At 40.4% G+C, this 20,891-nt stretch overlaps 1 protein-coding gene across 3 annotated transcripts in view; it reads right to left on the bottom strand.

The window, feature by feature from the left end:
- Positions 1-20,891, bottom strand: part of ADAMTS3 (ADAM metallopeptidase with thrombospondin type 1 motif 3) — a 293,692-nt gene that overhangs the window by 35,782 nt on the left and 237,019 nt on the right. For all 3 annotated transcript variants that reach the window (XM_073637902.1, XM_073637907.1, XM_073637898.1), the window contains exons 13-15: positions 20,539-20,714; positions 15,317-15,450; positions 15,099-15,222 (exon numbers count right to left, since the gene is read on the bottom strand). In XM_073637902.1, the coding sequence (XP_073494003.1) occupies positions 15,099-15,222; positions 15,317-15,450; positions 20,539-20,714 (434 nt within the window). The remainder of the gene's footprint in view (positions 1-15,098; positions 15,223-15,316; positions 15,451-20,538; positions 20,715-20,891) is intronic.

A 20,891-nucleotide genomic window follows, 5' to 3' on the forward strand; every position in this document is an offset into this window, starting at 1 on the left:
CGGTAATGTTTTTGAACTTTCAGAAATTGACATGCGGGGATACTCTGGGGGTGTTAATAAGCTGCCGTGGCCGTATCCCTGCCATGTGGGAGTTAATATAAGGTGGAGGGAGTTAAAATACGGCGGCGGTAGGTCCAGACAGTCAGCGCTTCTGTGCTGAAACTGACACATCGCTGCGCTGTGTCTTCTCAGGCCTGGGACACAGCGCAGCGTATTCCCAGCAGCGGAGACAGACAGAACCTAGCGAACTTTTCTGACACATCGCAGTGTCTTCCCAGCTCCGGACACAGCGCAGGGCTACTGTGCCGACAGCTTTCACTTGTCACAGAAGCGCTGCGCTGTGTCCGGAGCTGGGAAGTTTTAAACAATCACACAGCCCCACACTGCTTCCCCGCAGCCTCCCACCCCGATCCTCCGCTCCCCTCGCCACCTCCCATCCCGATCGTAAGTTAGGACCGGGCGGGGAGTGCAGCACAAAGGAGCGGGGAGCGAAGGACCCGGGCGGGGAAGCCGGCAGTGAAAAGACTTCACTGCCGGCTTTCCCGTTCTGTGCTGCGCTTTCCCGCCGGTTATTTCAAATGAACAGCTGAGGTGATGCCGATCAGCTGTTCATTTGAAGTCGCCGCGGTGCCCTCAGAGGGTTCATGTGAGTTCATGCTTGACTGCATTGCATGAACTCACATGAACTTTCCCACGGTCTCACAGGTCAGCCTCACCTCCCAGACCCGTCATGATTGGTGTGTGCGGGTGTCTGTGCGTGAGTCTGCGAGTGTGTGTGGGGTGTCTGTGCGATGTCTGCGGGTGTGTGCGGTGTCTGTGAGATGTCTGTGAGTGTGTGCGGGTGTGCGCGGTGTCTGTGCGATGTGTCTGTGAGATGTCTGCGAGTGTGTGCGGGTGTGCGCGGTGTCTGTGCGATGTCTGGGGGTGTGTGCGGTGTCTGTGCGATGTGTGCGGTGTCTGTGCGATGTCTGCGGGTGTGTGCGTGCAGGCAGACATAGGCCGATGTGACACTACTACTCCCATCGGCCTATGTCTGTCCCCCGTCCACTCCTGCCAGCAGGACCAGCTCGATGGGAGCAGTAGTTCCCATCAGCCTGATCCTGCTATATAAATTGCCCTACTGTGTCCCCAATAAATGTTAAATACATGTCATTGGTGGCCAGTGGTTACCTACAATAAATTAGTTCATACATTACCTGTCCCCGCCGATCGCCACCTAAAATAAAGTAAAAAATAAAAACCTACACCTATACTCACCTAGACACCTAATTCCCCGAAGCCATCGATCTCCTGTAATAAAATATAAAATAATAAACCACAACCTTATCCTTACCCCTCCGTAGTAGTCCACGAGTGTCCCACGGAGATCTCCAGTTCAGAGCAGCCACATAGAATGTGACCGCTCTGAACCGCTGCCGCCGCTAGAATGACGGGGCCGTAAAGCAGCCCCGTCATTGCATAAGCGGGTTCGCCGGAGTTCAGGCAGCGCTGCTCTGGTTAGCTGCTTTACGGCCCTGCTGTATCGTGAGAAATTCCCATGGTACAGCAGTGCCGTAAAGGAGGTCTCCGGAGCTGTGCTGACTGAATGCACTCCGGTGACCTCAGTCAGTGGCTTCCGCTGCCGGGAGCGGACGTGTTCCCGGCAGCGTGAGCTTACAGCAGCCATGCACAGCTGTCACCATCTCCAGATGTGACAGCTGTGCATGGGAGATCAGCGCAGGAACGTGGACAGGTAACTATTTTTTTTTTAGTAAACTAAGAATTAAATAAAATGGTGTGGTTTATTTCAAATAAATTACTTTTTTCTTGGTGTAGTGTGTGTTTTTTCTTTTTAACACTTTGTAGGTTAGTAATGGGGGTATCTTATAGACGCCCATCATTACTAACCTGGGCTTCATGGCAGCTGGCGCTGACATGAACCCCAGCCCTATTACCCCCTGCCACCGCACCAGGGCAGCGTGGAAGAGCGAGGCTAAGTGCCAGAATTGGCGCATCTATGGATGCGCCATTTCTGGGGCGGCTGACGGCTGGTGTTTCTAGCCTGGGAGGGGGCCAATATTCATGGCACCCTTCCTGGGCTATTATTATCAGCCCCAGCTGTCTGCCTAGCCTTTGCTAGCTATTAAAATAGGGGGGACCCCACGTCATTTTTTTGGGGGGGTCCCCCATTTTAATAGCTAGTAAAGGCTAGGTATTCAGCTGGGGGCTGATATTAGCAGCCTGGGAAACTCCGTGGGTATTACCCCCTTCCCAGGCTTCAAACATCTGCTCCAGCCATCTGCTTAACCTCCGCTAGAGACTAAAATTAAGGGGAACCCCACGCCAATTTTTTTTTAAATAAATCCTTTATTTTAACACTAAATGACAAGTACAGTAATCAACACTGTCACTGTACTTCATATATATGTGACTGACATGTTTCTATCTATCTAATCTATGTATGATTCTCTATTCCTTCTATTCTAAATTGTCGGGTACAGACGCTGAATTGCCGGCCGGCTTTTTTAAAGAGACGGTGCATGAAAACACTATTATTTTTTTAAATAAATCCTTTACACTAAATGACAAGTACAGTAAGCAACAATGTCACTGTACTTCATATATATGTGACTGACATATTTCTATCTATCTAATCTATGTGTGAAGCTCTATTCTTTCTGTTGTAAATTGTCGGGTACCGGTGTATGCCGCTGATGAAAATGGATGATAGTAATGTTGTTGTTGTATGCCTTATGTTTATGAGTGACAGTTTTCCTGCTATATACCTGCATGTCATAAGAATTTAAATTAAAAAAGGACAATGTTAAATTCAAATCTGTTTTTTTTTTTATTTTTACCGGTGTTTGGTATGCGTTGGAAAAGGGGTAGTCTTATACGGTGAATATATCCTAAACTCTATATTTTAACAGGAAAGTAGGGGGGTCGTCTTATACACCAGGTCGTCTTATACGCCGGAATATACGGTAGTTAGCTAGTTGCTAGTGGTCATAACCATGGATACCTAAGGTCCTGCAATGCCTGCACATGAGGAAAGAGACAGAGCGAATCAGAAAAACTATTCTACGTTTCTAATTGCAGGTATTTGCTAATATTATTATTATTACAACTACTACATATTGGGATAGGATCTTGGAGATGGGAATACCCCTTTAATGCAGACTCTTACATAATGTGATGATACAATACGCAATAAGCACCAGTGCTCCTTCTTGTGGCTACAAGTAGCACGTTAAAATCTAATTATGTAGGGAATTTAGAATTCTGTACTAAAAAAAAAAATTCATCAACCACTATAAAGATATGCTAAACAATGACTGGGAACATGATTTTGGAACTCAAAATTAAAATGGTACGAGTTAGAGATTCAGTTTGAGCGGCTCTCCTAGTTTTGAAAGACAAAACACAATTCACTGAGAGTCTGTAAATGTCAGATCAGATATAATTTTAGAAGCCCTACTTAAATCCAACATAGACCTCAAAAAGCAGTACCAGCTCCGTAACAAGCCACAAACCTTATTTTTGATACATATCACTTAGGCACATTAAAAGAAAATTTCCTTCCCCCAAATTTGGTCTGCAGTGGCTGAGATTGGTTGGTGGATTACACCTCAACAGTTGGACCACTGGTCTTACTCTCTTGAAGCAAGAGCATGGAAAAAATTTGGTCAAAGTTGACCCCTAATCCCATTCATTGTCTGTCTAAAGACATAGACTAGAGCTGATGACCAGTGCATTTGCCACAGATGAGAAGAACAACTAGCAGGTGACCACCATAGCCAAGCACAGCAGTAAACAGAACATTGAGGTGGGAACGTTCTATCCAATTTGGGGTAGGATTGTCCTTTAATGTAATGCCATGCAATGTGAATGCCTTCAGTAGAACTATTACAAATGTATTTATAGCTACAATAATAAGCTATGTCATAGAAGTAATAGTCAATGAAATAATGTGATTAGAAGATACTTGCAAATTTCATTTTCCAGTAACTTGATCTCTTTTTGGCACCGCTTGCTTAATTGTTTTCCTGTTGAAAGAGGCCGATGACACTGTTTAATGACTCTGTTGCCAGGAATGATTTAATATAACTATTCAAAACTCACACTGTTGACTGCGTAATGGTTTTTATATGATCATTGAGTTAGACAACTTACTAAAATAGTCCGATCATGCCACATGCCCCCTTCCTCTGCTGGCCAGTACTCCTCACAGCCAGACCTGTGCCTCAGACAGGAGAGCATTTCTGTTGTCAGCTCGTGATTATAGCGGTGTCTAAAGGGGGCTACTAATTTTAATAGCTAAGTCTGCCATTCTCTGAGGTGTATACAGAGAAGTGGGCAAAGGTATGTGACAGCTGGACAAATAGGACTAGACTGGTTGGCTTCACATGATGGGGTCACAGTACATTCTTTGCAACATTTCCAGCAAAAACTATGCAATTTTTTTTTTTACAAAAAACATGACAAAAGCCCATTGATTTTGGAAACTTATGGTGATCAAATCATGTGAATACACCCAATTTGTAAGTTATATAACTTATTATGTACAGAACATTCATCTATATTTTGTTTCTGGAAACCCCCTTTTACGCTCATTAAAACTTCATAATTTATACACGGAGTTTCCTTTATATGTCAAACTTGGCAAAAATAAGGCTAATACAAACCGCTAAGAAATGACGTTGCTCTAACAAAACAGATTTATCAGGCTTAAGTTAGGAAATTACTAGTATGTTCAACAACGGTGACCAATGTGCTGCCGAGTAATAAGCTAGGGCTGATTTTTGATTTTCAGAAATAAATGTAATAATGTGCACTGATTCATTTAATCCTATATCTCAGCTCAGTTTCTTTTAGAGAAATTTTTTTCTACAGAAGAACAGATTGAATGCAAACTCTTCTGCAACAAAAAGCTTCCAAGAGCAAACTTGATGTGGATTATAAAGCTTATATTGATGCCAACAGAGGCCGCATTAGTGGAACATTCGGGCAGTGAGTAGAAAGACTAAAGGGGGAGGTGAGCTCTGTTATCAGGTCCACCTGACCTTCTATCAAAGATGCATATAGGAGAGGTGGTCACATACATGCTGCCCTCCCCATAGAGCTAAGGGAACTATAAAGACATCCAAGCCAGCGAGAGAACCACATGCATATATGGCCACCTCTAAACCTTTTTCTTAGATTTCTGAGAGTCGGGGCCTCCAGATGAAAGCAGTGTATACATTTTCCATATCTATAGTGACTGCCATGCCTAAAGTGAATGGTGGGATGAACAACGGAATGTCCTTGACCTTGCTCCACAAAATCAAGGAGGAAATGTGGGTGATAGGGATCTCTATATCAAGTGCCCCGTGTTCCCACCTTTGAATGCTGTGATCACAGAGAGGTGAAGCTGACCATGCAAATGAGGTAATTGTTGGCCAAACTATGTATCTTCCGATACCCCCAAACATATGAGCAATTGGCTTGATCTCGCATTTGTGTGTTTTTAATGGACAAAGAGGAGAAAGACACTTCCAGACTCCACCAGAAGTGGAAGAATCAGAAAGCCCCCATACACATCAGATAGTTGGCCAGTTTTGACAAAATATTTGAGTTCAGGTGACTTTCATCTACTGGATTGGGAAATTGCTGGGACCCGTGTGAACCTAATCTGAGTTTTTATGAATTAGGAAGCACCCGGAGTCAAGCTATGTGAACATGGTCCTATAGTGAATTGAGAGTGTGTCACTGATGGCTCTTAACTTTTGGAGCTGGCTTCTAGACAGGTGCAATATATGTTCTGCTTGTGCAATATAGGCTCTGTTCACCCTAGTGTCTAAAATCTGGTCTGTCCAGTTTCTGTTGCCTTTAGTAGGCTTTTTGCTATTCGGTTAGTAATCTGTCTGAGAAACCTATTAAAAGTCAATAAGATCTGATACAAAACAAATCAAAAGGAATCCATAATATCCATCATGGTCCCTGTGAAAACAGAACTCATGTTGTTAGTTTGAACAGGATCTTAAAAGTGATGGCACATATAGAAAGATCTCTGTAGCAAAGAAATTGAGAATTATTACATCGCAGTAAGTTAATCATCAAAACACTCATTTATATACTGTAGTAGAAATGCAACAACTATCATCTACTATTACACAATTCAGAGCACTAGATCACAAAGCTATAAGAGGGAAAATTGCAGACAGCAAATGCAAATATATATTGTATTGCATAATATCGCCATTGGAATATCAACCGTAAGTATACAAATATGAGCTATGATGCATGCATGGAGAATAAAGCAAACAGATATGCCAGTATATTAAATGTAATATATATCAAGTATGAAAAATGTTGTATTATTTAGGAAAAAGACTACAGTTTTTACGTTACTGCTTTCTTCCACTTGTCAAGGTAATGCAGTACACATGTCTCCCATGTAAAAACAAAGTAACTACCCCTTGTACAACACAAGCAGCGACCAACATATCTTAAAGAAACAATGGCTGAAGCCCCGGTGAATCCAGGGTCAGCCAGAATAGCCTACTCATATAGCATTTAAAACAGAAGAAACCATGAGTACAAAATGGCATAAAAAATTAAAGTTTTATTTAGTCAATCTGTAAATAACTTACATTAATATATCCATAATATAAATATAATGCATGACAAGAAAGTGCAATGTGCTGGAAGAAAAACACAGTCCCGCCTGCAAGGGCATATCATAGCCAAGCTAAAAAGATAGAGTCCATATACATAGTGTGGCATACTGGATAGAATAAGCCTATATATTCCAAGTGGAGCATGAGAAGAAAAAATGTTCAAAAGAAACCCAGATTCACCAGATGCTTACCACAATTGTATATGGGGTCCAGGGGGATGCGGAGGACAGGTGGTAAAGGTGTCTCGACGCATGTTTCCCTTGCAAAGAGCTCAGACAGATCACCTGTCTCTTGATAAATCTCTTTGCAAGCGAAACACGCGTCGAGACACCTTTACCACCTGTTTTAAATACCCCTTGTACTAGTTGACTGCAGCATCTTTAGAAGCAATAATTTTAACCAAATATTTCCTAATTAAATATCTGTCTTTCCCTTCCAGTGTTATTCGATACATCCCTTCCTACTGACCGTGAATTCATGAGGGTAAAGTATTAGAGACAAACTTTCTATACGAATATTAAAGGGAATCTGTCACCAGGTTTTTGACTAATCTGAGAGCAGCATAATGTAAAGACAGAGACCCTGATTCCAATGATGTGTCACTTATTGGGCTGCTTGCTGTAGTTTTGATAAAACCACTTTTATCAGCAGGAAATTATCACTTGAAGACTAGTAAACCAGCTGCCATGCAGTCCTCCATATTCATGAGCTCTGTGTAACCCAGCCCCCACCAATGATTGGCAGTAGTGATGAGCGAGCATGCTCGTTACTCGAGATTTACGAGAATGCTCGGGTGTTTCCTGAGTATCTTCAGCGTGCTTAGGTGTTATGTTTGAGTCACGCTGTGTTCATGGTTTGCGACTGTTTGACAGCTTTAATACATGTGAGGAATGCCTGTTTCTTAGGTATTCCTCACATGTATTAAAGCAGTCAAACAGTCGCAAATCATGGACACATCGCGACTCAAACATAACACCCGTTTTACAATCGTATTTGATGCGGAATCTCCGCAGCGGAAACGCTTGTAAAACGCTTGGTAATCCGCACCCCATGGTCCCCAATGAGAATCCGCAAGTTCTATGCCCATGCTGCGGATTTTTCCGCAGCGTTTTTGATGCAAAAAAAATCCGCAGCATGTCAATTAATTTTGCGTTTCCGCATACGGAATTGCCTTTTCAATGCAATAAAAAACGCAAGGCAATTCCGCATGTCGAAAACGCGCGAAAAAAGCGCGATAAACGCTTGCGGAATTCCGCATGTGTTTTTCCGAGAGAGGACTTGCAGAAATGAAGCGCAAATTTTCCGCTTCATTTCCGCAACGTGGGCACATAGCCTAACTGTATAAAGAAAACTCCTACGGGAAGTCGCTGATAACCCTAAAGGAACATCCAAGAGGAAAGTAGGCTTCAATAATGTCAGGTAGGGTAAGTGCTTATGCTTTTACAATAAGACGCTGGGAAAAAATGGGATTCATGATAATTCATGATATCCAATAGTAACATTATGAATAGAAATAGTTATATCATTTTAATTTTAATATTAAAAGTTAAGTTTTATCGTGACAATTCTGATTGCTGCTATCAATTTTGGATCTGATTGTCCTCCTTGGTGAGTCTTAGGTGAAGGGACCTGGGTGGTCCCCTCCTTTTTTGCTTTTGACCCAATAGTAACATTTTAAAAGGGATAATGTCCTACAGACAAATGAATCAGAAGTGGAATCAACTGAGCAAAGTATGGTCCCTTATGTATGATGTCCATTAAGACCAACGTATCCACAGTGTCAAATAAGGTGGATAAATGATAATATACGGTAAGACTCTTTTGTTAAATCAGGACAACTTGACGATGCTCGAAAAGTTCTCATGAATTCTAGCTGTACTAGAACTAGTCATCTGTCCATATTTTAACAATGAAATGTAAAACGGTAATAAAACAAGGTGATAAGACTACAAATCAACTCAATATCTGAATGACCAGGTAGTGAGAAAATCTATATTTTTGGGGGATTGGCACAGTGTACAAGTCATGCTACCAGTTGACCAATGTGACCAAAATTAACCAGCTCTGTAAAGAAACAAAGACTGAAATTCCTCATTTCTGAAGGAAAAGACTGATATTTGGGTATGGGGTGCAGCTACTTTTTGATGTGGATGTGGGTCACATGAAGGCTGGATAGAAGTGTTAAATAAATGGAGTAATGACTAGGCTCTGTTCACACTGACTTCATGTGTTCTCTTTCTATATGATGATGATGGATATGACCGATCGGTTTTGAATGTAACTGAACCTAACCAATTCCATTCCCTTATAATGGATCAGTGAGGTTTCTGTTTTCTTTTTTACTGAAATTCTACTTGTCATGGACAGTACCGTACATAGTATTCAAAGAGTATGTCTGAAGCTTATTACGAAGATTCGGTTCTTCAGCCCAAGTCTTGGAACTATGGCTGGAATGAGGGGGTGAATTGTATCTGAAGGTAAATCAGCCGTTATCTTACAACTAGTTATGATCAGATGTTCCTTCTCATTATTGGGAACCCCACTGTCTTCCTCACAAATAAACTACACAATGACCTTAACCCTGAAAGCTGCACGTGACTAATTTAATGGAAATTTTGCCACAAATATTGTATTTCAATAAAATAGACAATAGTAAAAAAAACCTCAGCAGAGTTCCCCCAATCTCTGCAGTTACAGGCTGCCCTCCATAACTGAAATTACATACAGTACAGACCAAAAGTTTGGACACACCTTTTCATTTAAAGATTTTTATGTATTTTCCTGACTATGAAAATTGGACATTCACACTTAAGGCATCAAAACTATGAATTACCACATGTGGAATTATATACTTAACAAAAAAGTGTGAAACAACTGAAAATATGTCTTATATTCTAGGTTCTTCAAAGTAGCCACCTTTTGCTTTGATGACTGCTTTGCACAGTCTTAGCATTCTCTTGATGAGCTTCAAGAGGTAGTCACCGGAAATGGTCTTCACTTCACAGGTGTGCCCTGTCAGGTTTAATAAGTGGGATTTCTTGCCTTATAAATGGGGTTGGGACCATCAGTTGTGTTGTGCAGAATTCTGGTGGATACACAGCTGATAGTCCTACTGAATAGACTGTTAGAATTTGTATTATGGCAAGAAAAAAGCAGCTAAGTAAAGAAAACCAGTGGCCATCATTACTTTAAGAAATGAATGTCAGTCAGTCCGAAAAAATTGGGCAAACTTTGAAAGTGTCCCCAAGTGCAGTTGCAAAAACCATCAAGAGCTACAAAGAAACTGGCTCACATGAGGACCACCCCAAGAAAGGAAGACCAAGAGTCACCTCTGCTTCTGAGGATAAGTTTATCCAAGTCACCAGCCTCAGCAATCACAGGTTAACAGCAGCTCAGATTAGAGACCAGGTCTATGCCACACAGAGTTCTAGCAGCAGACACATCTCTACTACAACTGTTAAGAGGAGACTTTGTGCAGCAGGCCTTCATGGTAAAATAGCTGCTAGAAAACCACTGCTAAGGACAGGCAACAAGCAGAAGAGACTTGTTTGGGCTAAAGAACACAAGGAATGGACATTAGACCAGTGGAAATCTGTGCTTTGGTCTGATGAGTCCAAATTTGAGATCTTTGGTTCCAACCACCGTGTCTTTGTGCGACACAGAAAAGGTGAACGGATGGACTCTACATGCCTGGTTCCCACCGTGAAGCATGGAGGAGGAGGTGTGATGGTGTGGGGGTGCTTTGCTGGTGACACTGTTGGGGATTTATTCAAAATTGAAGGCATACTGAACCAGCATGGCTACCACAGCATCTTGCAGCGGCATGCTATTCCATCTGGTTTGCGTTTATTTGGACCATCATTTATTTTTCAACAGGACAATGACCCCAAACACACCTCCAGGCTGTGTAAGGACTATTTGACCAAGAAGGAGAGTGATGGGGTGCTATGCCAGATGACCTGGCCTCCACAGTCACCAGACCTGAACCCAATCGAGATGATTTGGGGTGAGCTGGACCGCAGAGTGAAGGCAAAAGGGCCAACAAGTGCTAAGCATCTCTGGGAACTCCTTCAAGATTGTTGGAAGACCATTTCCGGTGACTACCTCTTGAAGCTCATCAAGAGAATGCCAAGAGTGTGCAAAAGCAGTCATCAAAGCAAAAGGTGGCTACTTTGAAGAACCTAGAATATAAGACATATTTTCAGTTGTTTCACACTTTTTTGTTAAGTATATAATTCCACATGTGTTAATTCATCGTTTTGATGCCTTCAGTGTGAATGTACAATTTTCATAGTCATGAAAATACAGAAAAATCTTTAAATGAGAAGGTGTGTCCAAACTTTTGGTCTGTACTGTATATGTAGGGTTTTATATTGGGATCATTGTAAGGTCCTGTGTATGATGCTATGATTTCATGTAGACATTGAACTTTGCAATCTATTTCATACGTGCACATAAAGTGGAAGAGGTTGGAGCTGCTATTGTCCCTTTGTCACTCGCAGCTTCTGGGTATCACAAGGAATGTTTGCCTGTACCTACTGATGTTTGGTGTCACAATGACCAATAAGGTTTTTTTAGCACATAGGAACTATGGGAAAGTAGACAGCAGCCCCGATATGTACTTGGGTATGATATGGATCATAATTATCAGCGCCCTCTTTTCTATTGTGACAATGAGGAGTGCTAACAACAGGTGGAGCTAAAGAGTATGTGATGGTATCTTCTGGGAACTGCCCCCGGCATACAGACCAATCTGCACCGCTAACCTTGCCCTCGTGGGCTGGCCATAGCTCCTCTAACCATCACCAATCAGGCTGCCACTCCCCAATCGGTACAAGTGGTGCCCTATCTCCCACTGTAACCTTATCAGAGTGGGTGAATATGGATGTATTATATGTAATTGTGTTTTTGAAATTATTTTCTTTCTTATCTACCCGCTGATTTTCTTTGTATTCTTAGGTACATCCTATAGTCAAAAACTATATTAGGCTAAATGCACATGTATCTAAACCATGGAAATCTCAGTTTTTCATTATTTTCAATCTTTCTAAGGTCCCTTTCCCATTGTGGCATTCTAATCAGTTTATTACATCAGTATTTGTAAGCTGAAAGCAGGAATGGAGCCCACCCAGAGACAAAAAATAACGAAAAGATTTGCAGCTCCTCCATGTTTTGCCACCACCCCACTTTTTGGATTACAAATATTAATGGAAACCATCAACAAGCAGGCTGATTTTATTGTACTACAATCAAGCTTGAGAAAATAACTAAATTAACCTGACTCTTTTGACCACAAGCATCCTATTCTTAATTACTCATACTTCATAAAGCCTGCATGGTATTAAACAGTATTCCAATAGCAATACATACACCTACTCACTGTACAATGATGAGTTGTGCAATTTACTAAAATACATTGCCTATCAATCCTCTGCTTGTTGTCACTGTCATGTATCCCGAGGGTTAAAATCTGTTCTGGTCGTGTGATTTTCACAGTGGGGCACAGCTTGTCACCAAGTCACCATTACAGTATGTATTTTATGGATTTTTATACCCTGGAAGCAAACAATGAAGCTGACTAACCCCTTTAGGACACAGCATTTTGACCCACGCTGTAGGGAGGAAGTTAACTTTATTCCCCCTGCCAGCATTACAGTTTCAGTCACGGGGGACGGTGCCGGTGCGGTTTCACTCATCATTCTGTGTATAGAGAGCAGCGGCTGTAACCGCATACCCAGCAATGACTGACAGCCGGCCCTAATGCTGAGCTGCTGTCAGTCAATGCCAGGGGCGCGGTTACAGCCGCTGCTCTCTATACACAGAATGGTGACTGAAGCCGTGCCAGCGCCGCCCCGTAACTGAAACCAAAACGCTTCCGGGGGGAATAAAGTTAACTTTCTCCTGGCCCCAAGGGTCTAAGTGCCAGCGCCGGGCAGGTTCACAATGCTATTAACCTGCAGATTAACCCCATATCTACAAATTAATAGCGTTTTTTTCAGGTGACAGTTTCCCTTTAAGATTTATGCTATTCACGTGCCGCACTTTATACTGTGGGTCATCCAAATTATGGTGATTCCAAATTTATATTGTTATTTTTATGTTTTATGACTTTTATACAATAAATACACTGAATAGAAATTATTTATTTTTGTGTCGACATATTCTGAGAATCATAACTTTTACAATTTTCCACCAATGGACATATGTGAGAATTTATATTTTTGCGTGACAGGATGTGGTTTATTGCGGTACCATATTTTGTTACATACTACAGTTTGATCACTTTCTATTACACTTTTTTGGGAATATATAAAAAAAAACACAGTTCTGCATTTTTTTGTTTTTGTTCACTATTTAGTTTAATTGACGTAACTTGTCAAAACCTTTATTCTACAGGACGTTACAAAAATGACAATACCCAATTTATATATGTTTATATGTTACCATTTTCTCGCAAAAATCATTAAAAATATATTTTTTTACCATTTTCCCGAAACTCATAGTTTTATTATCACTCTGTAAACATGGTAGTATGAGGGCTTATTTCTTGCAAGACAAACTGGAATTGTCACTTGTTCCATTTTTGGGTGTACACGATTTTTTGATCACTTTTATTTCATCTTTTTTGAAGTTGGATGAGCAATAACTAACAGTTTGGGTATCGTTTTTGTAGTTTTTTCTTACAACGTTCACAACGTTACAACAGATAGATAATGATGTAATTACATTGATACACAGTTTATATCTTTTTTTCAACTTTACTACTTTTGCAGAAGAAAAATAGTTTAATCTTTTTTGCATTATATTTTGAGTCAGAACTTTTTCTTTTTTTAGTTTAAAGAACTTTATTAAGAGTTATTTTTGGCGAAACGACCTGCAGTATTGTATTTTTGTGAGGGCAGATAAACAAAAACTGCAATTGTGGCATAGTTTATTCTCCTTTTTTTGAGGCATTTACACTGCGGGTTAAACAATGATATAGTGTTATAGTACGCATCAATACGGATGTGATGTTTTTATTTCTTTTCCAAATTCGATTTTTTTTTTTACTGGGAAAATTAAGATTTTGGGGATTTTTACTTTTTTTAAACAATTCCTTTTTTTTACATTTCTCTTTTACAGTATTTATTAGTCCCCTAAGGGGACATATGTAGTGTAGTGCTTTACCTTATCCTGTTAGTGTAAAACTGACAGTTAGAGTATCAGATCCTTGGTAGTATTGAGCGAGTATGTTCTGTTAACCCTTTCGGCGAGTATGCTCGGGCCGAGCTCCGAGTATTTATAGCTGCTCGGTGATATGTTTGAATCGCTCCCGTGTGCATGATTTGCGACTGCTTGACAGTTTTATTACATGGGAGGAATGTCTATTTCTTACACATTCCTCACATGTAATAAAGCTGTCAAACAGTTGCAAATCATGCACACGGGAGCGATTCAACCATATCACCGAGCAGCTGTAAATACTCGGAGCTCGGCCCGAGCGTACTCAGAACAGAACATACTCGCTCAACCCTAATCCTTGGGCTTTAGCTGTATCTGATAAGTTGCAGTGTATGGCAAATCCATGGGACATTGTCAGGCCTAAGGATGCCATAATAACCCATCGACATTCCACTGCAGGGATGCCTATAGGCTGACAGAGGGAGCATTCTCCCTCTCTCAAACGCCTCGTGTGCTGACATTATTGACCGTGGCATATGAGGGATTAAACTACGGGGATCGGTCAGAAACAGGGGGGGGTGGGTGAGGGTTTATAGATACAAAAAACACCAAATACAGACACACAAGATCCAGCAATAGCAGCTTCCTAATGGGTTCTAGGAAGCAGTAGAGTTTTTAAATGGATAAACAAGAAAAAAAACGTTATTTGCTTGGTCAACAATCAAATTTCCTATTTTAGGGCCATAATTCACAATATTGAAAAGTACAGAGACATAATTACACATTTCAGTTTATATTGTCATAAATTCTTTAACAAGAGAGTTGCACAAAACTGCTAAAGCAAATATAACATCAAAAATTGCTATATTCAGCTTTATCCAGATTTTTATTGCTCTAGCATATCAAGAATTAAAAAGATGGAGCAACTTTACAAATCTCTTTTACAGCCCCGATGCAAAACTATGTGTTTGCATGGTAACAGACTACAAATAATACCTGTGTAGTCAGATCCTAAGGCATTAATCTTTTTTCTTCAACCTATTTGACCTATTAACACACAAAAATTACAAAAGGGGGCAAATGTAAGAAAGGACACCTTAAAAAAGATGAGCCTGTTTCAATTCTGTAACCATGGAAACACCTAATTTGGCATGTCAAATGGGTACACAAAAATATTACAACTCTTCCGGAAAACACAGTTGTTAATTTTGTTTTCTAAACTTTTTATAAAAAATTGGTTTAAAACAGCTTTTAAGTAACTAAATAAAAAATCCACAATCAATGTGATAATTACTGTACCGGGTTTTTTTGGAGTCCTTGTAAATGTTCCTTTCACAGTTCGACAATGGGAATTATCGCCTCCGCAGACACCACACTTATCTTCCACTTTATTGGAACCAATTTCCTTGTCACAGCCAACTTTCTACAAGACAAAAATGTAAAAAGTTAGTTTGCGTATTCAAAATTTCAGAAAACTTTCATTCTTATTTGCCATAAATTGTAACAATATAACTTACAACACACTCTCCTCTGACACAAATGCTATGTGGATCCTTGTAGGAGCAGCGGGTGCCATCATGTGCAAGCTGCTTCATTGAGGCAATGTCTCCCGTCTGCTTGGATTGACAATAGAGCTGGCATCTTTTACTGACTGGGAAAACAAAAATCATGGTACAATTGCTATTTTATTAAAGGCTATTAATGAAACAGAGTTAGCTTAAGTTCCCCAACTCCAGTCCTCAAAAGCCACCAACAGGCCATGTTTTCAGGATTTCTTTAGTATTGTCCAGGTGATAATTGCAGTACCTGCACAGGCAATAATTCTATCGCCTTGGCCATAGTAATGAAATCCTGAAAACATGGACTGTTGGTGGTTCCAGAGGACTGGAGTCGGGGAACACTGTCCTAAGGGATAGATGCAAGGGAAAAATAAAATAAAAAAGTAAAGCTGTTCACCAAATGTAATAGATTGGAGTTTACAATGTCCTTCTGCCAATGCCACCAACACTTTTCATGCTTCCTTGATCAGATGCTACTTAAAGGGGTATTCTCAGGTTTGGAAGTTTCCAAATACAGGGTATAACTTCCCGATCCCTCAAGGTACAACTGCTGCCCCCCATCAAACCACTCCTGAAGAACCCCAAGTGAATGGAGCAGTGGTCTATCATGTACACTGGCGCTCAATTTATTCTCATGGGTGTGGTGAAACCAGCCAAGTGCAGCTCTCGGCAATATCTGCGTGTCAATGCGTGTGATTGACGACCGGTCCATTGACACGGAGCTCTGAAGGATCTGGGCATTGGTGGTGGTCCCAGCGGTTGAATAACCCAGCTATCAGAATGTTATAGGAGATAACTTCTAAACTTTAGAACACTCCTTTAAAGAGTAGCTTATGCTTTCTATTGAATCTGTACTCCGGGCTGCGAGCGAGTTGAGCTAGGAGTTGTACGTTTCTGTCTCCTGAGTCTGCTTGTGATTAGCTTTTTTTTAAGTTTAAACATTTCTTACTGGCTAACGTCTCAGATTGAAAGGGTTGACCAACATAAGATTCAGGGACCCACTGAGTGGTTCACCGTGACGTGGCAGTGGGCTTCCTACAGTCTGATCAGAATGTTAAGAACCTCGTATTTAGTTCTGTAAATTTTTGCCTAGCGGCATTAGATCAACATATGACTTTTGAATGTGAGGTTAATGATTTTTTCTACAGTTCTAATAGATTCCTTTTAAATATTACACTTGTCACTGGTAGCTAAACTACCTATTGGTTTTATCTTCTTCATTTGCCATACACTGAACTATTTCCATAAAAGCTAGGGTTACTAATGTTCATCTGTGAAACAATGTATTACAAAATTACAGTGATATCCGTAACTTAAGACTTACAGATTGCTACTTATCACCCATCTGTGGACCTTCCAGCGCCATAAAATGCTGTAGATTTGTAATTTCTTACATGTTTTTATACTTTTTGATTGGCATAGATATTCTCTGTTAGCCAATTTGGAATTTGATTCATATGTTATAACATCATCATGTGAGCACTTCTAAATACCTTTGCTGGCTAATCATGGGCTGATCAGCATTCATTTTCTCTGACATCATATTAAGATCTAATGACTTTTGGGAAGAACGTTCCACTCAGCACTCTTCTCTTAATGTTCCTAACCGGTAATAACATCCATCTAGTGGATTTTGTTAAAGATTGCAGTATTTTTGTTTTCTGGCAGCTGTTCCAAATTACCATCCATGGTGCTATGCTGTTGACTCTAGGACATTATATCCATCGAGCTTGCTTTGTACATGGTATACAAATACCTGATCAGCAGCAGTATCCCTGAATATGTTATAGGAATCTTGGCAACTCTTAATTTGTACAAGGTCTTCCAAGGTTAGTTTCCAACCACAATCAAAAGTGCATTGCTTTATGCAAATATTAGATGTCTTTCTCTGGCAATGGGAGATGTTTAGAGTTGTGACTTTATGACCACAAAGAAAACTAAAAACATGTTACGTTACTTTTTTTAAAGGGACAAATGTAATTATAGGGGTTGTCCAGTGAAAACAAGTTATCACCTATCTAGAGGATACGTGATAACTTTTTGACCGGTGGGGGTCCAACCACTGGGACCCGCATTCATCTACAGAACAAGGCACTTTTATAAATGTTAGAATGGTGCCCATGCTCGACCAATGTTCCATTCATTCCCTATGGGGCTTCCAAGTGCGGCACTCAGTTTTTTACTACAGCCCCATAGAGCATGAATGGAGCGGCATCCAACCTAACACGCCACTTTGTAACAGGATACAATCTTCGATCTGGCGATCAGTGCAGGTTCCATTATGATTCAGAAGCTGCAGGGCTTGCCAAAAATGATATCAGAGTTGGATAATTCCTTTAAAGTTTTGATGAAGAACCACCATGCTTTTGCTATTTATCTGATAAAATGCCTCATTTTATTTCTCCTGATATCTAGCAATTTATTAAAGTGATGCTTGACCTAAAGGAGGATGAAAGCTGTCTCTCTAATGCTACTATATGGAAGTAGCTACCCTGTTTGTCAATGTCCGATCTTTAAACGGAATCTGTCACCGGGTACTGGCTATGTAATCTGAGAGAACCATGTTGTAGGAAAGAGAGTGCTCCTCCTGTATAGTGGTGGATAACGCATAGCTCAAACTTGTGCTGTTTAAGCAGTTATTCCTTAATCCAGCGGACTGATGAAGGTCAAGTTGTAGACCGAAACGTCGCTTTAATGTCTGGAAATTACCACAAATAAAATTTCATCTTTATTGATCACATTCAGTGCCAAGTATTCATACGTATATTTATTGATGGGATTGGATCCTACTTGTGCACCACCCACCAGAAGTGCAGTGTCTACTTTTCATTGACTCTCTTCAGTTATGGCCGCTGGCAGGAGCATAAAATGTGCCATTTTTCTATCCATTCTGAAAAGCACAACCTAGCAAAACTGACCCAAAACAAGAATTATGTTTTAACTAAATTGTTCAACAATCTCTCATAGACTAATAGCTGCATAAAAATCAAGAGCTATTAGGCATCTATGGAGATCCTAAAGAAATAGGAAAACTAGTTAACTATGACCCTATTATTAACTAGTACTGACCATTTTGAACTATTCAAAGCTGCAAAGCTGAAACTACCAAGGGGACCAAACTACATCTAATCACACATTGCCTGCAGTTCATTAACAAGATCAATAATACTCCTCAATAAAAGCACACCAGTTAAATGGTAAGGGAAACAGACAAACCTGGAGTCACTCCAAGGTCCAGAAATCATTAATTTATTACATGGAATAAACTTTAAGTAAAGATATACTTTGCTGTTAATAAGTTAAAATTTTGGAACACTCCCTGATCTGCAAAACTCAGCAATTCAAAAGGTTAAACTGTACTACACTCCTCAACATTGAAATTGCAACACAAAGAAGAAACATATTCTGAAGTTTGAAAATCACAGGATCAATAGACATCTTAATGATATGTAGACGATGAAAAATGGAAACAAAACTTTAAAAACATCTCGATTTATTCAGTATTGAGTATGAGCACCACATGCAGAAAAACACGCACTAAACACCTTGGCTATAAGTGAGGTTATAAATGGTTGTCTGAGGGCTGTTCTGCCAAGCTGAATGCACTAGATCACACAAATCATCAAGATCCGCTGCCGGCAGCTCGTTTTGCAATTGCCAACCAATGAGGTCTCAGATGTGCTTGATGTTCACGGATGCTACAGGCTGTGGTAGCTTGTTAAGGCCACTCAGGCTGCTCATAGCAGCACGAAAACGTGTCTTGGTGTTGAAGTGTTTGAAAACAGCTCCTAGAACAGAAGTTTGTATCTTCTCCCCATGTTTGAGTGGGGCACTCTGGTTTCCTCCCACTTCTCCCCGTGTTTGTTTTCAGGTACTCTGTTTTCCTCCCACACTCCAAAGACATAGTGATAGGAAAGTTAGATTGTGAGCCCCAATGGGTACAATGATGATGGTGTCTGTAAAGCACTATGGAATTAATGGCGCTATATAAGTAAGCATAAAAAATAAATAAAACAATAAGTAAGTAAACTTTGGAAAAATGTTTTATACCACTGGTTCTACCACCAAATCAATGTAACTCCGATCTGTTAGTGTACCTGGAATGAAGACTAGAGATGTCCAGCTACCGTACATTATACATTATATACACCTCAAGAAGTCCTCTTCATGGCATTGCCCAGGTGGTTTCCAGACCAATCTCAGGCTATCATTGCATCCAAAATAAAAGCGTAACTCATCGCTGAAGAAGATAGATCTAGATTTTAGCCTCCATTGCTCTCTTTCTCTGCACTATGATAGCCTTTCAGAGAGATGCAATGAGGTCAATGGAACACCTGTAGCTGGACATCTGGCTCAGAGACCAATGTCATGCAAATGCCTTCTGATGGCTTACGTAGACACTGTTTACCTTAAGCTTGGTATATGACATCCAAAGCCACAATCTGATGAGAATATGTGGGTAACTCCATAAAGAGGCCTTGTCTAAGGAACAACACACTGGGACTACTGCTGGGATTATTGTGAGGTGGCATAATGTACAGCAGTCTTCAGTTCAGATACAGCTTGGTGCTACATTGATTTGGTCATGGAACCAGTGGTGCAGCAATTTCTTTAAAGTGTCCCAGGAACTGTTTTTCAACACAACTCCACACCACATTCTACTCTGACCAGCCTATGTGGCCTAAACGTACTACCAAAACCTACAGTATATCCGAACTTGTCTCCCATCAAGCACATTTGAGATGCCAATGGTTGGCAATTTCAGAAGTGCCAGCAGCGGATCTTGATGAATTGCGTGCTTAAGAGCATTCAGCATGACAAAACGTTCTCAGACAAATATTAATAACCACACGCCAAGCATGCAAATGTAATTGTTTGTATTTCTGTGCACGGCACTCGTACTTGATAATAAATAAATCAAGATATTTTGGAAATTTTGTTTTAACCATCTTTTTTCATCATTTACTTATCATTACCATGTCTATCAATCCTGTGATTTCCATAATTCCACAATGTTTTCTTCTTGATGTTGCAATTTAAATTTTGAGGAATGTATTAAGTCTTTATGAACTAAATCAGTGGCAGCATTTTTTCTTGTATTTGATCGATACATATCTATTTTAAAAGCATCTGCGCAATATAGCCGCTAAATAAAGAATATAAAGAACATTACTCCATACCATCAGGATGTTCGTATGGCAGCCAATGGTGTTTTGCACTGTGAAATTCAAATTGGGAATTCTTCTGCTGACATTGCTGGGCTCTGAAGTCCTCAAAGTGTTTAGGACATTCTTCAGTGTTGCACAACTGATATTCATAATTTAATCCAGAACAGTCTTGGCCACCATTCACTGGCCTAAAAATATAACAGCAATATAAAATTACAGGACATTACATGATAAAAGTAGTAGTTACAACATCATAAACTGAACAACAAGATATATCATGGATTTGGGTCCCAAACAAAAGGGACTGGGGCACCATAACACTAGATACCAAAAAGCAAGGTCCACCAGAATTTGCAGTGTCAAAC

The sequence above is a fragment of the Phyllobates terribilis genome, unplaced genomic scaffold (genome assembly GCF_046119375.1).
Source record: "Phyllobates terribilis strain yellow unplaced genomic scaffold, ASM4611937v1 Scaffold_1__5_contigs__length_1240528914, whole genome shotgun sequence".
Taxonomy (NCBI): domain Eukaryota; kingdom Metazoa; phylum Chordata; class Amphibia; order Anura; family Dendrobatidae; genus Phyllobates; species Phyllobates terribilis.